General features: G+C 39.6%; 2 protein-coding genes across 5 annotated transcripts in view; both read left to right on the top strand.

The window, feature by feature from the left end:
• Window positions 1–11710, top strand: part of dnah2 (dynein, axonemal, heavy chain 2) — a 65618-nt gene extending 53908 nt beyond the window's left edge. The window contains exons 80-87 of the mRNA XM_028039371.1: window positions 507–691; window positions 1496–1736; window positions 4810–4961; window positions 5063–5177; window positions 8817–8993; window positions 10198–10272; window positions 10940–11090; window positions 11182–11710. Coding sequence (XP_027895172.1) covers window positions 507–691; window positions 1496–1736; window positions 4810–4961; window positions 5063–5177; window positions 8817–8993; window positions 10198–10272; window positions 10940–11090; window positions 11182–11336 — 1251 coding nt within the window. The 3' untranslated portion in view covers window positions 11337–11710. The remainder of the gene's footprint in view (window positions 1–506; window positions 692–1495; window positions 1737–4809; window positions 4962–5062; window positions 5178–8816; window positions 8994–10197; window positions 10273–10939; window positions 11091–11181) is intronic.
• Window positions 11711–13746: 2036 nt separating this feature from the next.
• kdm6ba (lysine (K)-specific demethylase 6B, a) overlaps window positions 13747–15206 on the top strand; it is a 108712-nt gene continuing 107252 nt past the window's right edge. For all 4 annotated transcript variants that reach the window (XM_028038267.1, XM_028038266.1, XM_028038270.1 and 1 more), the window contains exon 1: window positions 13747–14209. The gene's annotated coding sequence lies outside the window, so the exon portion shown is untranslated. The remainder of the gene's footprint in view (window positions 14210–15206) is intronic.

Here is a 15206-nt window from a genome sequence, read left to right as displayed (position 1 = left end):
AAGTATTGAAAGAGATGTGAATATTATCAGTAAATACCAGAATATTTGCTGATAATATTCTGAGTTATCCAAGTATGGTGACATGTATTATGTTCAGATGCCTCTAATTTGGATTTATCTGTCCAAAGAACATTATTCCTTCAATCTTGTGAATCATTCAGATGCTACCGGCCATACCATTGTTATACTGCTATACTTTTTATGAAGTTAATCTGTTGAGACGTCAACTCATGGGAAGGTTGGCAGGTGTTTAAGAATATTTATCTCTTGTGAATAATATTTCTCAGTGGTTAATCATAGACCTCCAGTTGTTTGTAAATGGACCTATAGCTCTTCTCACATTGTCTTTCTAACTTGGCATTGTGCTAACTCTCCTATATGCTTAATTTTACAAAACAATAGGTTCCAGTCGTGACCCTAAATATTCAATTTCTCAACCATCAACATCTTTGTGTTTAGAATACAGAAGCAAAACACTTTGACTGAATCTGCGATGCCTTTGTTAGGTGAGCGAGAATTTGCTCTGTTTATACCTGGATAAATATGAGGAGATTCCTTGGGATGCGCTCAAGTACCTCATCGCTGGTGTCAACTATGGCGGCCACGTCACAGACGAGTGGGACCGTCGACTCCTAACCACATACATCAACGACTACTTCTGCGAGGGAGCTATAAATCAGACCTTCTTCAAGTGAGACTCTTGTTTTTAATTCTTCTTCTTCTCTTTAATGCTCACAGTTTCAACGTTTAGGTCTGGGTGTAAAATAAAAGTCACTTATATTCAATATGTCTGAAAAGACATTTTCCTCATTATAGAGGTAATCTGTGGTCTGCTGAGGCTTCTTGCTGTTCACAGAGCACCAGCACCACCAAGAGGACAGGTTGAATATCACAGCAAAAAATTGAGCTTTTACACTTTCCTCAGGTTGTTTGCTGTATAAATCTTCTGAATTGTTGTTACTCTGAGAAGTCAAAGAAGTGGAATAAGATAAAATAAGTTTACAGATTCAATCCTTCTAAAGAGCAGTAATTGATCTGCTGGATATTAAAGTGGTCTTACATTGGAGTTAGGTACAACACAAAGTATTTGTCACTTTTGATAATGAAGCGTTCATAAAAGATGGAACAACATCTTTTCTGAGAATTTTACTCCAATGTCATCTGTGCTGCACTCAAATCAGTTTTTAGTGAAGTTATTAAATTTAGCTTCTTTATTATTATATTTTATTGGCTCACTTGAATTGTGAATTGAATGCAGTAGAACCTATTTTTGGATTAGACAAAATCTAATCCAAGACAAGTTTAAATCTGTTCTCCCCAATTTGGTTTTTGAAAAATCACACCACTTTCCATCCAAGAAAAAAACAACCAAAATAATCATGAGTCTTTAATTTACATGTATGTAAATTTCTGACAGAGATGTATGCAGTTCATTAATTGTAGGAGCTGCACATTTTCTAATCTATAACACATTTTCTGCTCAACTCTTTATAAGGCTATCAAGCTTACCCACCTACTATATTCCTCGCGAGGGTCCGCTGTCGTCGTTCCAGGAACATATCAACACGCTGCCGGCCACGGAGCACCCAGAGGTGTTTGGTGAGCACCCCAACGCCGACATCGCCAGCCAGATCGCGGAGACCCGCACGTTGTTCGAGACGCTGCTCTCCTTGCAGCCTCAGCACACAGGGACCGCGGCGACAGGGGCCGGGGCCAGACCCAGTCGAGAGGACACGGTATGTCAGTGAGGATGAGAAGATGCTGGGAACTCAGGATTTATAAAAAACACCAGAACACTGACGTCCTACTGGTGAAGCGCTACCCAGTCTGTGTCATCCTGATCAATGGTTTTAAACTTTTACTTTGAAGTAAGGCAGGAAAGAGACTTGTGAGGTGAACCTTTGTGTTATTTTCTCATCTGCTTCCTAGATGAGCTTTCAATGTACTGTAGGAGTAATTTTGGTAATCTGGGAATGTTCTTTCCTTTTATGGATAATGGTTTTCAGTGTGATTAAACTTAGGTTAAAGCTACAGTCATTTTACAATTTTTTTTTTTTTACATAATTGTTCAAACTCTCACTATGTTGTGACAGTAAAATATGAAACAGATAATCTGTGAAAAAAAATCAAGCTACCTCCCTGTGGTACTGCAGCCATCTGCAGACTTTTCATTTAACTACTTACCATAAGCCTTTTCTATGCAATATTAGAAATAAGTTAAGAGAAGCAAATAAACAAATAAATTCATTTTTCAAATGAAAAACAATATTTTGTCTAAAATGCAATAACAGCATTCCTTTAGTGTATTCTTGATCATTTGTAGCAATGGATGCATCCGCAGCGAAAAAAATACATCAACAATAGCTTTTTATGCTTGACTTAACATCAGTAGAGTGCAGAGATAATCTGGTGAATATTTTTTGGTTTTACCTATTAATAACTGGATAGTAAAAGATGCTTAGTAGAGATAATTTTTCACAAAATTTAAACTACGTGAAGCTAAAATTATGCCATTTGAGACGTTCTGGGTGGAATATATCAAATGTCTTTTTATTCTAATTGCAAAATGTACATTTTTTGTACAGTTTATGCGTAATTACTGCTCTGACTGTGATATTCTTTGGCCTTTTTTGAGTCTGTATACTCCATTTAATAATTAAGTGATTCCTGAATTATTTGACATCTATTTCATCACGTTTAATCGTTTCATACAGGCCATTTACCATTAACAACATAACCAGCTAATTTTCTGACTTCCTAGTGGGGGGAGTTAGAGCATACCCTGATTTCTGAGATAGATGAAACGTTGCATTAAAGTTAAAAATAAGTTAACCCCTCATCATGTGGTAAACAGTAATTACGTGGACTGTTGTGTTATTTGTGGAAGGCTTGGCATTATCAAAACAGACTGCCAGATCCTGAAGCTCATCTCTTTTATACTCACATGAAGGTTTAAACGCTGGCAAGGGATAAAAACTTTTACATAAAACCCTGTTGGAAGATTTGTTTTTGGGAACAGAGCCACTGGGAAACAGTCAGTGCTCTGATGTGGTTTTTATACCAACATGCTCACATTGCAATGCATGTTTGGCATGTTTTGGAAAAACAAGCAAACATGTTATGCTTTGGTGCTCCTTCACCTCAGCTGTCGGCTTCACTCAGGTTTTTATCTACTGGTACTGACGCCATGTGGCGGTTTTGTGGCAAAACCAATCAGCATTCTAACATAAACCAGAGATTGATTTTTCATCTTCTCCTTACAAAGTGTTTTCTGACTGTTTGGAGGTTGATGTGGTTAAACATTTGCTTCCAGCTTATCCGAAGGCTGCTATTTATTTTCAGACGTAGAGTGTACCATAACTGAATGAGAATTGAACTATATGTTAATAGTTAGATTTTTTTAGATTGGCCTTGGCAAGCGTGTCTTCTGGAAGCTGTTTTCTGCTTTTGGTTTCAAAGAGTGGTTACATGAAGCCAGACATTAGACCTGTAGTCTGGTTAGCAGTTGTCAGTGTAATAAGATGCAGATCCAGGAATCTTTAAGAGATGTAAACTGCGGTAAAAAGGATGATTTTTAGACTCTGAAGTCAGACATATACTTTTGTTTCGTTAACTTTTTTCCTGCTGCTTATACAGTCTATTAAATGTTTTCTTTATGATATTTCACTCTCCTTCCTTTTCAGCTGTGTACAGTTCCCTCTTACAGATTGTATTTGCTTGTGCCTCTTTCCACTTGAATATTTTAGATTATTAGCTAAATTGTTAAAGATAATCAGAGTAAAGACAAAAAGCAGTTTTCAGATAATGATTTAGTTTAATCTTTAATCAATCCAAATAAACTGGGTCCAATGTGAAAAGGTAACACTGCCTTTTGCTAAATCATGAATTAACAGTGGTTACGATTTTTTGTTCAATTTCACTAGCGTAATCAAGACCTGATTCCTTTTTTTATTCCAAATGATTCATAAATATATTTATTCACAGTGTTGCATAGTTTAATAATCATTAATAAAAAACAAAAAAACTCACACCACTACTTAGTCCTTCTGTAGCTGTATTTAAAGAGCATTTACACAGTGGAGCATCAAAGCTGCAGAATGTAACTTTAATAAAAATATGTTTTTTACATATTTGTTAAAACTGCCTCCATGTCAGAAAATCTGTGAAACAAAATCAGACAGGCACTCCTCTGTCTGTCTCCCTGTGGTCCTACTGCCATTTGTAGAAACACACCACTCTATAAGAAACACCCAATCACAGCCAGGAGGATGGTCTTAGCACTGTCTGTCATGCTCGTGTATGTGCTGCAGCTGTATGTGCCGCAGAAAAACAACTTAGTGTTACAGGTAAACTGTTTATCTGCCATAATTTGTGGCCATGCTAACTACCCAGAGCCTTCATGACAGGCTCCGATGTAGGGTTCAGAGAGCAAACGTGTACACAAGCATCTGCCCAAAAAAAACACAAATACTGATTACACATTTGCAAAAAAAAAAAAATTCAAAAGTAAGAACGTCAAAACTACAGTCAAACATGGTGGTGGCAGTGTGATAGTTGGGGTTGCTTTGCTCCTTCAGGACTGGGATTAATTTCTATAAATGTTGGAATGAATTCAGCTGAAGGAGGAAATAAACATTAAAATAAAATTAAAATAAAAATTAAAAACTGCAAGGATGTGAGTAGTTTTTCCTTTTTTTTTTTTCTCAACTTTATTTTCTGAAGTTTTCCAGTACCCAACGGTGTCTGTATGTGGTCTTTTGATTTTGAAGCACTTCAGTGTAATTGAGCCAGTCTTGTGTTCATGTGTAGGTTCTGGAGCTGCTGGGAGAGGTTCGTACTAAGATCCCAACTCTGATTGACTGCGAGGGGACCAGGACCGTCCTCCAGGACAACCCCACACCCCTTAATGTGGTCTTACTACAAGAGATCCAGAGATACAACTCTCTGCTGGAAGACATCATGTATGAACTATCAATTTGTCTATTAGACGAGACTGGCGTTTTTGAACCCTTGGTGAAATATTTTAATCCATTCTTCCTTTTATTTTCATACTTTTTTCTAGCTTCTCCCTGGTGGAGCTGGAGAAGGGAATAAAAGGCTTCGTGGTGATGACACCAAGCATGGAGGAGACCTTCAACAGTATCTACGACGCCCGCGTGCCCCCTGTGTGGGAGAAGGTGCAGACACACAGAAATTAGAGTCATGCAGGAAATTTTAAGAGGACATTTAAGGGTCTTTACTCAGCACTTAAGGTATCATTTACACATTCAGTATCACTTCACTTCAGCAGCATCTGTTCTCACATCACAAGTTTGGCTGCATTTAGCAACATTTGAAGTCTTCTTGAAGCAGGTTGAAAAATGTGTTATGATTTCTTGTGAACTAAGTAAACGTAAAACTGCAAATATTTTATTCAACCTCTTAAGGCTTTTATGCAATATCAGAAATACAGTAAAATATGCAAAACAAACAATTGAAGTCTTGTTTTTAAAATAAAAAAACATTTTATTGTATAAAATGTTTTAAGATGAACTTTAGTGCTTTAGTGAACGCTTGATCACTAAAGCGTTCACTAAACGCTTTAGTTTAGTGGACTAAACTAAAGTTCACTAAGGATGCATCTACAGCTCAAAAACTTGAAAAACTAGGTACAACATATTTACGGACAGAAGTTACTTTTATCTTAACTGCAAAATGTATATCTTTTTGTACAGTTGTATATTAACAGCTGAGTATGTAGTTGAATCAGCAAATGGCCTTTTTTGAGTCGTTATACTCTATTTTATGATTAATCAACTACTAAATTAGTTGCTAATTACCTCAGTAATTGATTGATTACAATTAGTCTAACTTATTGTTTCAGCCCTAAAACATATGTTGTAGTTTATTTTAGAAACACATTTTACTTCATCAATGAAAGATTCAGAGTTGCACAGAATATATGTGGTATTAAAAGTGGGGAAGTTTCATTTGTGTAATCTTTATGCAATACGTCGTATAAATGTCATGCAGCTGCAGTCTTTTCTGAAATGCTAGGCTAATTTGCTGAAATACTAATCCTGAAATGCTGGGATAGCATAAGCATTTTTATGCCCTGTTTTGATATGACTCGTTGATAATATGGGTTGATCGGATAAAACTTGCAGTAACTTTGTTATCTTAAAGCTTTGATTTGATTTTCCTAAAATTGAAATAACAGTGGTAAAACATTTTTCAGCTGGGTGTCTGAGCACACCGGTTCACATGACACACCAAACGGAAAGTTGCAGCAACCAGTACAGTATTTATTTTTTTATGCCATTGCAAATGGTGAAAAACTCTTAAATCAGCAAAATGGTGTGTGTACCACATTTGCAAGCCAGTAACACAAATCGGATCATGTGTGTCTCACAGGTCTTCATGACCTGCAGGCTGCAGCTGATAAACAGAAATAATCAGACTACCAGAATCTGGAGTTGAGGTTTATTGCAGACTTGGATGCCAATGATTAATTTGGGACTTGATTGGAATGACTACACTGAAAAGATCTTTCTGCACAATAATCTAATGATCTAACACTGATCTTGTTGTTCCCACTCAGCCATTAAAACAGCTGCAGAAAGCGGTGTGTTGCTATTAAAGATATATTCATCCATCTATCCTTCACCCTGTCTGACTCTCACAGAAAAAATCCTTTTTATTCTACTCTCTTCATCGACATAAATGCACACGGTGATGGAGTGCTGGCAGCCTTCCAGCTGTGAATGATCTGTTCTGGCTTCGTTACCACTGGACCACTCGGTACAGTGGGGGTCTCTTGAGGGGTCTCGGGTGGGATGGGACCCTGGGTGCTGTCAGTTTGGGTCAAGGGGCTTCAACAGATTCTGGGTCAGAGGAGTTCATGTTTGTATCCAATGTTTTGCTCTTTCTAAGGGCCGCTCATAAAAGCGTCGTTTAGGTTTGTGAGTGGGCCCTTGTGGGGTGGAGCTCACCTTGGCCCTCGGGGGCCGAACAAAGCCACTGTCTGTGGACTAATCGGAGAGCAATAAGCAAAGTAAACCTTCCAAGGCCTGCTCCACTTTCCCAATAAGACCCTGAGCTCATTGTGTTCCAGCCAGCAGCTTATTATGGCTCAATCTACTATGTGTGTGTGTATGTGTGTGTGTGTTCCCTTTTATAGGCGTATTGGATAGCCATTAAGTCCGCTGCTTCCAGCTGAGCGTCTCTATTCAACGGACTGCTTGTAAACTACACAACTCTTTGTTTCTAATCCTGGCTTTAGTCCATGTCTCTGTTTTTTTTTAATATCCATTACATGTTTCCCTTTGTCTTTTACCTGATGTTCACTCTTTCATTTAATCTGCTCCAGTTCTGCCTTCAGGTTTCGATGCAGCAGCGACAACCCCATCCTGCTTATTTATCCCTCCATCTCTTCATCTCTTTCCTCCTCTGGCCGTCCTTGGCATGGCAGCCTGTCATTAGCTCTGAGCTCAGACTCATGGCTTTAATTTTGGTCTCTCTCTCTCTCTCTTGCTCTCTGGCCATGTAGATTTCTCCTCAAACCCCTCAATGTTTGCATAGTTTTTTGAGTGTGAGGTTTGTGGGCAGAGATTAAAATAATCCTGTTTGAAATCAAAATGGCAGCTAATTCTTTAAGAGACATGCGGAAAGTGGATGGCGATACGTGGAGGCTGTGTGGAAGTAAAGGATAAAGGAAATGGTGAGTCGTGTGTGAGGCCGGACACCGAGAAGCAAAAAAGGATTTCCATCGATTGGCTGGAAAGGATGTGCAGCAGGTTAGAATGATTAAGGACAGAGACGGAAACTAAAGATCAAAGTGTTGAACAGAAGACAGAAGGACTTTGAGAAGTTCATGAATGAATGATGGAGCAAGATGTGGAAAGGTTAGTTACTCAGTGGGAATTAGGTTTGGACCTGAATATATATAAACCACCCTGCTGCAGCTCTGACTGTGTTTGAGGACGCTGTTCTGTCAGAAGGTGAACCTCCATCTCAGTCTCAAGTGTCTCAATTCAAATAAAAAATATTTTCCCAAAGGGAAATTGTTATTGTAATTGATATTATGTAATTCAAAATTCTTTAAAGGGTTATTGTGCATGGTGATATGCCAGCCATCACCATGTAGCAGTCTGTATTACAGTGAATGTGATGAAGCCTCTGACTAGAGACACTATGTTTTTCTAAGATATTCTCGGAAAATATTTAGGATGGAGCTAAATAAAGGGTTTTCCTTATTCATTTAGCTCCTTCCATCTTCCCATTGTCCCTGACCAACTTCCTTGGCCTTTCTGGAGAAAAACATTCCCACGTCATAATGCTGCCATCACCATATTTCAACATGGGAATGCTGAGTCCTATTTATTTTGGCATCAGAGAATAACCATGTTTTTTCTCATTAATACGTGAAATTAATCTCAAAATTTCAGAGTTTTTGGGCTGAAATTTACTCCTCTATGGCTTTTTTTAAATTCTTTTATTTCTGGTAGTCCTAATACTCTGTTATAGGAATTCAGTGGCTAAATAAACAAACAAAAAAATGAATAGAAAATAGGTAGAAGCAGCCAATGTTCTGAGAAAGCCTTTAAAATACTTCTATTAAACCTGAAGTACCACTTCAAAAGATTGCAAGGAATTCTTGCTGTTTGCAAGGGGAAAATAAGCTAACGTTATGAGCCTTTTGCACTGTTTATTCTGTGATCAGTTGAATTTTCTCTCATTTCTGCCCTAATAAGCCGTCCAGTGCAGCTACACTGCTGTTGAACTCATTATGAGGGGCTGCCAGCAGCGTTGACTCCACGTCTGTCTCTGTCCTCCAGGCGTATCCGTCTCTGAAGCCTCTTGCAGCGTGGACGCGCGACCTCTCCCAGCGAGTGGACCAGTTTGCACGCTGGGCAGAGAAGGTCCAGCCCCCCGTCCTGTTCTGGCTGTCCGGCTTCACCTTTCCCAACGGCTTCCTCACCGCCGTGCTGCAATTCACCGCCCGGCAACACAACGTGAGCGCTCACCGACGTCTCTGTGGCGATTTCATAAACCCATCACAGCTAGGGATTCATTTTCACTTTGGCGAACTTGGTTTTAGGTTTACTGGTGTCGGAACAACCCTGCAGTTTCTCCTTGTGTGGGTTTGGCAGAGAGCGCAATGTCTCTCACTCCTTCTGAACAAAAACACTTAATTAATCTCAACTTCCTGCAGCTTCCTCACAGCGCACTGAGGCCTGGGGGAACTTTGGCAGACGAGTTTTTGTCAGCTTAGCCAGAAATACGTCTGAAATGTGACAAAAAGATCCCAGATGATGAAGTCATAAGGGAATAATTATCAACTTACATCCGTTTAATTTTTTTTTTTAGAAAACTACATTTAATTTATTTTATTTTATTGATCCTTGTCAGTTTACAGATGGGTTAAAACTGAATATTCACTGGGATGTTTATCAGGTTCTCTTTAAGGCGCCTGAATACCCTGCTGACTGATGTTTTTATCAGTCTGCTGTTCATAATCAAAATTTCCAGATATTATTTCTCTCATTTAGTCCCAGATGAAAAATTTGACTGTGAAGCTAATGATGCTGTAAATACATCGAAAATGAGTCAACTCCTAGTGAAAAGTACATTTGTTGAGAAACATCAAAATTATTCAGGCTTTTTCAATAAACAAACTAAAAAGAGAGCATTTTAAATTGTTAAATAAAACTAATATAAAAAATTATTTTATACAAACCCAACGCAGTCTTATCCCCTCAACTGTTCATAAAGGTATGTTTGTAACTCAGGTGTGGCTTCATCAGTTGCATCAGACATCTCTGTTTGAGATGAAAACACCTGAATTACCTGGAGACATAGATAAGTTCAGAAATGATCGGTTGAATAATAAAAAATGAAAATAGCAAGAAAAGGTGACAGAGGCCTAAATGTCTCTAGATGTGTGGAAGATGCACAAGTTGAAGCTTAAAGGAACAAAGTCAACATCAGTGCAGCTTTTCCTGAATCCAGAACTGGTTCACCAAATAAAAGAAAATGCAAAAAACTGACCAAAATGCTTTACTAATAAGATCCCAAATGACTTTAATATGTGGGATTTTACTATGTACAGTATCATTTTAACTTATTCAATTAAGCAAAATCAAAATATTTGTACAGATAAACAAATAAAGTCTGAAAAACAGACATTAATGCATAATTTCATGTGTGTATTTGCAGATCTCAGTGGACACGCTGTCCTGGGAGTTTATAGTGTCCACTGTGGATGACAGCAACCTGCTTACCCCGCCTGAGGTGACGCCCCGTTATCATCCAGATTTCCATCAACCCGCCATCAGAATCTCTCTTTCCTCTCAGCCTGACAGCAGCACATTTTATTTGTCTCTCTTGTCATTTTGATGTTTCCTCTTCTTTTTTTTTATTAAGTTCTTCTTTAAAATCAAGTAACATCTCCATCTGCCCCCATTTTTCCAGCTCCCTTCTTGTTCTCTTTGTCATTTATCCTCTATTCCCGTTATGATTTCACCTCCTTTTTTTCATTTTTCTCATCCATCCTGTATTATTTTTAACATTTTGTTACCTGACTGTTGTAAGAAAATTTTTTTCCTTGATTTTGGGCTCATTCTCATGCAGGGCCAATCAGAAATGTACATACACTCACCATGGGCAACAGTTAACCATTAATTGTGGTAATTTAATGATGCGTATTTATATAAGAAACAACTAATATTTAGTTAAAAAACATTAACTTATAGTTGCGGGGGGAGTTAAAGTGGTTGGTTTGCTTGTAGAAGCAGTAGAAGTAAACGAATAAAAGTACAAAAATGTGAATTTTGCACCTCCTCTAAACTTCACATCCAGACTTGTGTTCAGTTCATTGAGGTTACAGTGCAAACGAAACTCTGATGGTGACTTAATGTAAACTTTAGTACCTTTTCTCTCCGTCTCCTCACTCATTCAGGATGGAGTTTATGTGAAAGGCTTGTACCTGGAGGGGGCAGGTTGGGACAGGAAGAACTCGTGTCTGGTGGAAGCTGAGCCCATGAAGATGGTCTGCCCAATTCCCACCATCTACTTTAAACCAGTGGAAAACCGCAAGAAGATGTCCAAGAGTGAGCCATCTGTTGAAATGTGTTGATTTGTGTAACGATGCTATTGTGATTTCAACGCCTTCACCTCGTGCCGTCTCCTTTCCGTCTGTAGGTATGTACCTGTGTCCGTGTTATTACTTCCCAGTGCGCGCTGGGAAAGACGGCCGGCCGGCGTTTGTGGTCGCCATTGAACTCAAATCCGGAGCTGTGTCTCCAGACCACTGGGTCAAGAGAGGGACTGCTCTCCTCTTGAGTCTGGACAACTGAATGCTCACACATTTCTAATATTTCCTTTCTTATTTTAGATTTTGTTTACCAAATGTTTATAGTTTCTGAATCATAAAGTAGAAAGGCGCAATGCGCACCATTGATGGAAGTCGTTCTTTGATGTTTGTGCTTTGGTTTCGTTAGTTCTCTTCCCTCTCTGTTCGTCTTCCATCTGTCTTTACAAGCGTATTTATTCCACTGAAGAGAGAACATGCCTGGGGAAGTAACACTCACTGTTTCACTGGAATCACCTTTGAAACATCTGGACCAAGTCACTGATTCGGTCAGAAAATGTCTGACTGTGTGCGCTTATTGATTTTAAGCACCCTGAAACACTTTGAACTTCAATAAACCTCAAAACATGTCGACTACGATTGCAAAGATAGACAATTTAGAGCTTAATACAAAAAGAAAAGAACAGCCATATTTGTTTAAATGTTAAACATTTGTTTAACATTTGTTTAAATGTTAAATGATTTAAGACAGAAGTAAAGCATATTAAAAAACTAAAACTTCAGTTTTTAGGATGAGTTGAGGCTCATCTTCATCTCTCAAGCTAAAAAAGAGAGCAGAAGGAGACAGTGACTGAAGGAGAGCAAATGAATCCTATTGAAGCTTCATGGACAGGACGTTTGGAGTCAGTCAGTCGGCCGTTTTGAGAGCGAGAGAAGGCCCAGATTTCCCCTCCAGATAGACTCAACCCAAACTTCTCAAAGGGAGAAAGAGAATAAAAAAACAAGAGAAGGAGCCCGGAGAAAGAACGATCCAGTAATGAGAGAGGGGAACCGGGAAGGGGCTGGTGGAGGGGAGCAGTTCAAGGATGCATTCAGCAATAAGGACTGTCCTGACCAAACACGGACTTCCTTTTGGGTTTAAGAGGCTCTTTATCAAATCCTAGTCTTTGTGAGTGTGTGTCGTGTGTGTGTGTGTGTGACAGCACATTGGTGGTCTCCAGTTGGTGGGAGGTGGAGGGAGGGCAACTTTGAATTCAAATTCAAATGGGCTTATTCTTCAGGCCCGGTTCTGACAGACATCAGACTTGAAGCTGGAATGTAAATGTGGCATTTTTGGATGTCCGTACTCCGGGATTAGTTTGTTTCTTCTAAAAGTCACGGGGGAAAATTTAGTACAGCTTTCATTGTTTCTAGAAAGTATGGGTCGAGATTGAACTCCACTCTCTGCTCTACATGAATGTAAACCCCAACCACTTCGGAAGCTGAAATACAAAAGCCCAATGATACTTGACATATTTGTTGCTGTTCAGGAAGGAGCCAAATACATTTATTTTCCTTTGAACTGATTAACTGAACCCTCAAGATTGGAAATAAGGAAGATTGTAGATATTAGCTCCTGTGGTAGTACTAGAATGGTTGTATATTTACCAATTAGATTATTTTCAGAAAAGTTACTAAGTTGGTATTTAATATGGCAGCTCCTTGCATCAACAGCAGTAAGCTGTGGTGGAAACATTTTATTTTACAAAACACCTTTTAGAATGTGTCAACCAGCAATGTTACTTTTATCCCTTTTAACTCTAACCTGAACAAATTAAAACAATGTACTGTGAACAATAGCGGTTTGGGTGTCGCCATGTTGAAATCCCGTCTCCTCCGACTGGAACGCTGTTACCTAGGATGTGACATCAAACCCAACTCTGAGTTACGACTTCTGAGGTAACTGCAAGGCAGCATAACATCTACAGTCTTCATTATCTCTGCTCTTGGGGGTTCAACCAATCAGCGCCAACAGAAATGACTGTCACTCCTGGATTGGCTGTTTTGCGAACACCACCCAGTAGCATGTGAGGTAACAGTGTGCCTAGATATTTCAGCTTCCCAACCTGCTTTTGCTTTCAAATATTTTTAGACATGCTCTATGAAAAAATCTGCATCTAAGCAACTTTTCTGTAAATAATTTGTAGTTCCAGGAAAACATGCAAATTCATGAATTTGCTTGGTTTGGTGACGCACTAAGAATACAAGGAGCCCCCATCTGACCACCCCTAGCCCAGGGCGTTATTTATGTATTGACCGCCACTGTATGCAGCTATTAAGTAAGTATCATTCAAACAGTAAAAACTTTACATTACTACTGTGCAACCTAGTCCCATTGAACTAAGCCATCTGAACCGTATGTGACCTTTTGTTGACTTTTCCCAGCATGGATTTTCCTCTAGTTTCCAGTTTCTTGAAAAGTTTAAAGTACCTGGTGACTTAAAGTACTGTCATTAGATTACAGCAGGTTCCTCAACCACAAAGGTTGTTAAACCACAAACTGAAGTTAAAACCAGAGGTTCTCCAGTGTATTACTGTAACCTGGAAGAGAGGGAGGCAGGCTGCCAGGCAGGCAGGGAGGGAGGGAGGGAAGAGGAAGGGGAAAAGAGGCGTTCAGCGGTAGAAGAGAGAGGAGGGGAACCGGAGGGAAAGGCTCCTCTGCTTCAATGGAATAAAAACTGCGCAGTTTCTTTTAAGGAGTCCCCATCCACAGCTCAGTTCGTGCGCAGTGGACACCTCTGGAGGATGATTCAGGGATGGTGGCTGCTGCCTTTTCCTGGCTCCAGCCTTCCATTTATTTATTTCAGTGCCCGCTCAGAGGAGGAAGGGGAGCTGTGCAATCATTCAGAAAAGGCGATGCGACTATGCAGAGGTGCAACATGCAGACACGGTGGGTTTTCTTTCTGCTCCCTTCGCTGCACCTAAACTGGTTTTGGATGCTGGATGGAACTCAAATTGGATACGTGGTTTAGAAATGACAGAGGAGAAGACGGGTTTTTTTAAGGGGGCTGCGTCATCCCCGGATGGGCATGGAGGTGGACTGCTGTGCAGATCTTTCTCTGGTTTTCGCTGCTGATTCTGGGACTAACATCTAAAAAGGTGAGGATACGCGCAGATTGTAAGCCGTTCCTGTACGTAATGAAGCAGAGCTACTGTCTTCTTCCTGTTACAAATGGAGGGTTTTCATAACGTTATATAATTACTAATAATGTCTTAACTTTGCATGCATGCTTGTGTTGAGTTTGAGCTGGTTCTGTCTTGTTTTGCGGGATTATTCCCCTCCTAACATCATAGTGAAAGTGGAATGATGTCACGTTTTCTACAGTAAAGGAAGGGGGTAGTTTACTGGAATGAAGCTGATGTCGCAATCATCTTGTGTCGACCCCACGTTTCCACGATAATACGCAGATTTAAAAAAAGAGTCGATAAATGGAGTGGGTTGGCACGGCCGTCCTGTTTGGCTCATTTATGCGGCTATAATTGCGGGTTTATGGGGAGAAAAATGCGGGCTCTCCGCTTTTTAGAGGAAAGGGGTGTCGCATTTTCTTTCTGAAATGTCATGTGGTGAAGTTGTGGCGGGTTCTCTGATATTTCCAGGAAGAGCGTTTGAATTTTCTTCCCCTTGGATTTTTTTTCTCCCCCTGTCTCCACCCCTCTTCATGCTGCTTCTCCAGCTGCCATTTGCCTTCTTCGCCACTAGATGGCGACACAGGACAGGAAATCGGAGAGGACGTCACCTGCTTGACTTATTTACCAGCATGGTAGTTCTAAAGTTTTGGGTCGGGACTCACGCCGTGGTTCAGTTACAGAACCTTGCTAATTCACACCGCTTACATTTGTCAAACTTTTCGTTATGATGCAGACTTCAGTGTATATTATTTGGATTTAATGTAATAGATCAATACAAATTACAACGTAATTGTGAAGTGAAAGGCGACATTGACATTGTATTAAAGAATATTCTCAAATTAAACACCTAAAAAGCATTTCGTGCTTCAACTCCCTTTACTGTGATACCCATAAATCAGGAGTGTCCAAACTTTTTGCCATGTGGGACACAATTTTCTACTCAAATTCTTCTGATATTTAATAATAT

The sequence above is a fragment of the Xiphophorus couchianus genome, chromosome 14 (assembly GCF_001444195.1).
Source record: "Xiphophorus couchianus chromosome 14, X_couchianus-1.0, whole genome shotgun sequence".
Taxonomy (NCBI): domain Eukaryota; kingdom Metazoa; phylum Chordata; class Actinopteri; order Cyprinodontiformes; family Poeciliidae; genus Xiphophorus; species Xiphophorus couchianus.
The sequence above is the reverse complement of the archived record's forward strand: the minus strand, read 5'-3'. Positions and strand labels throughout refer to the sequence as shown.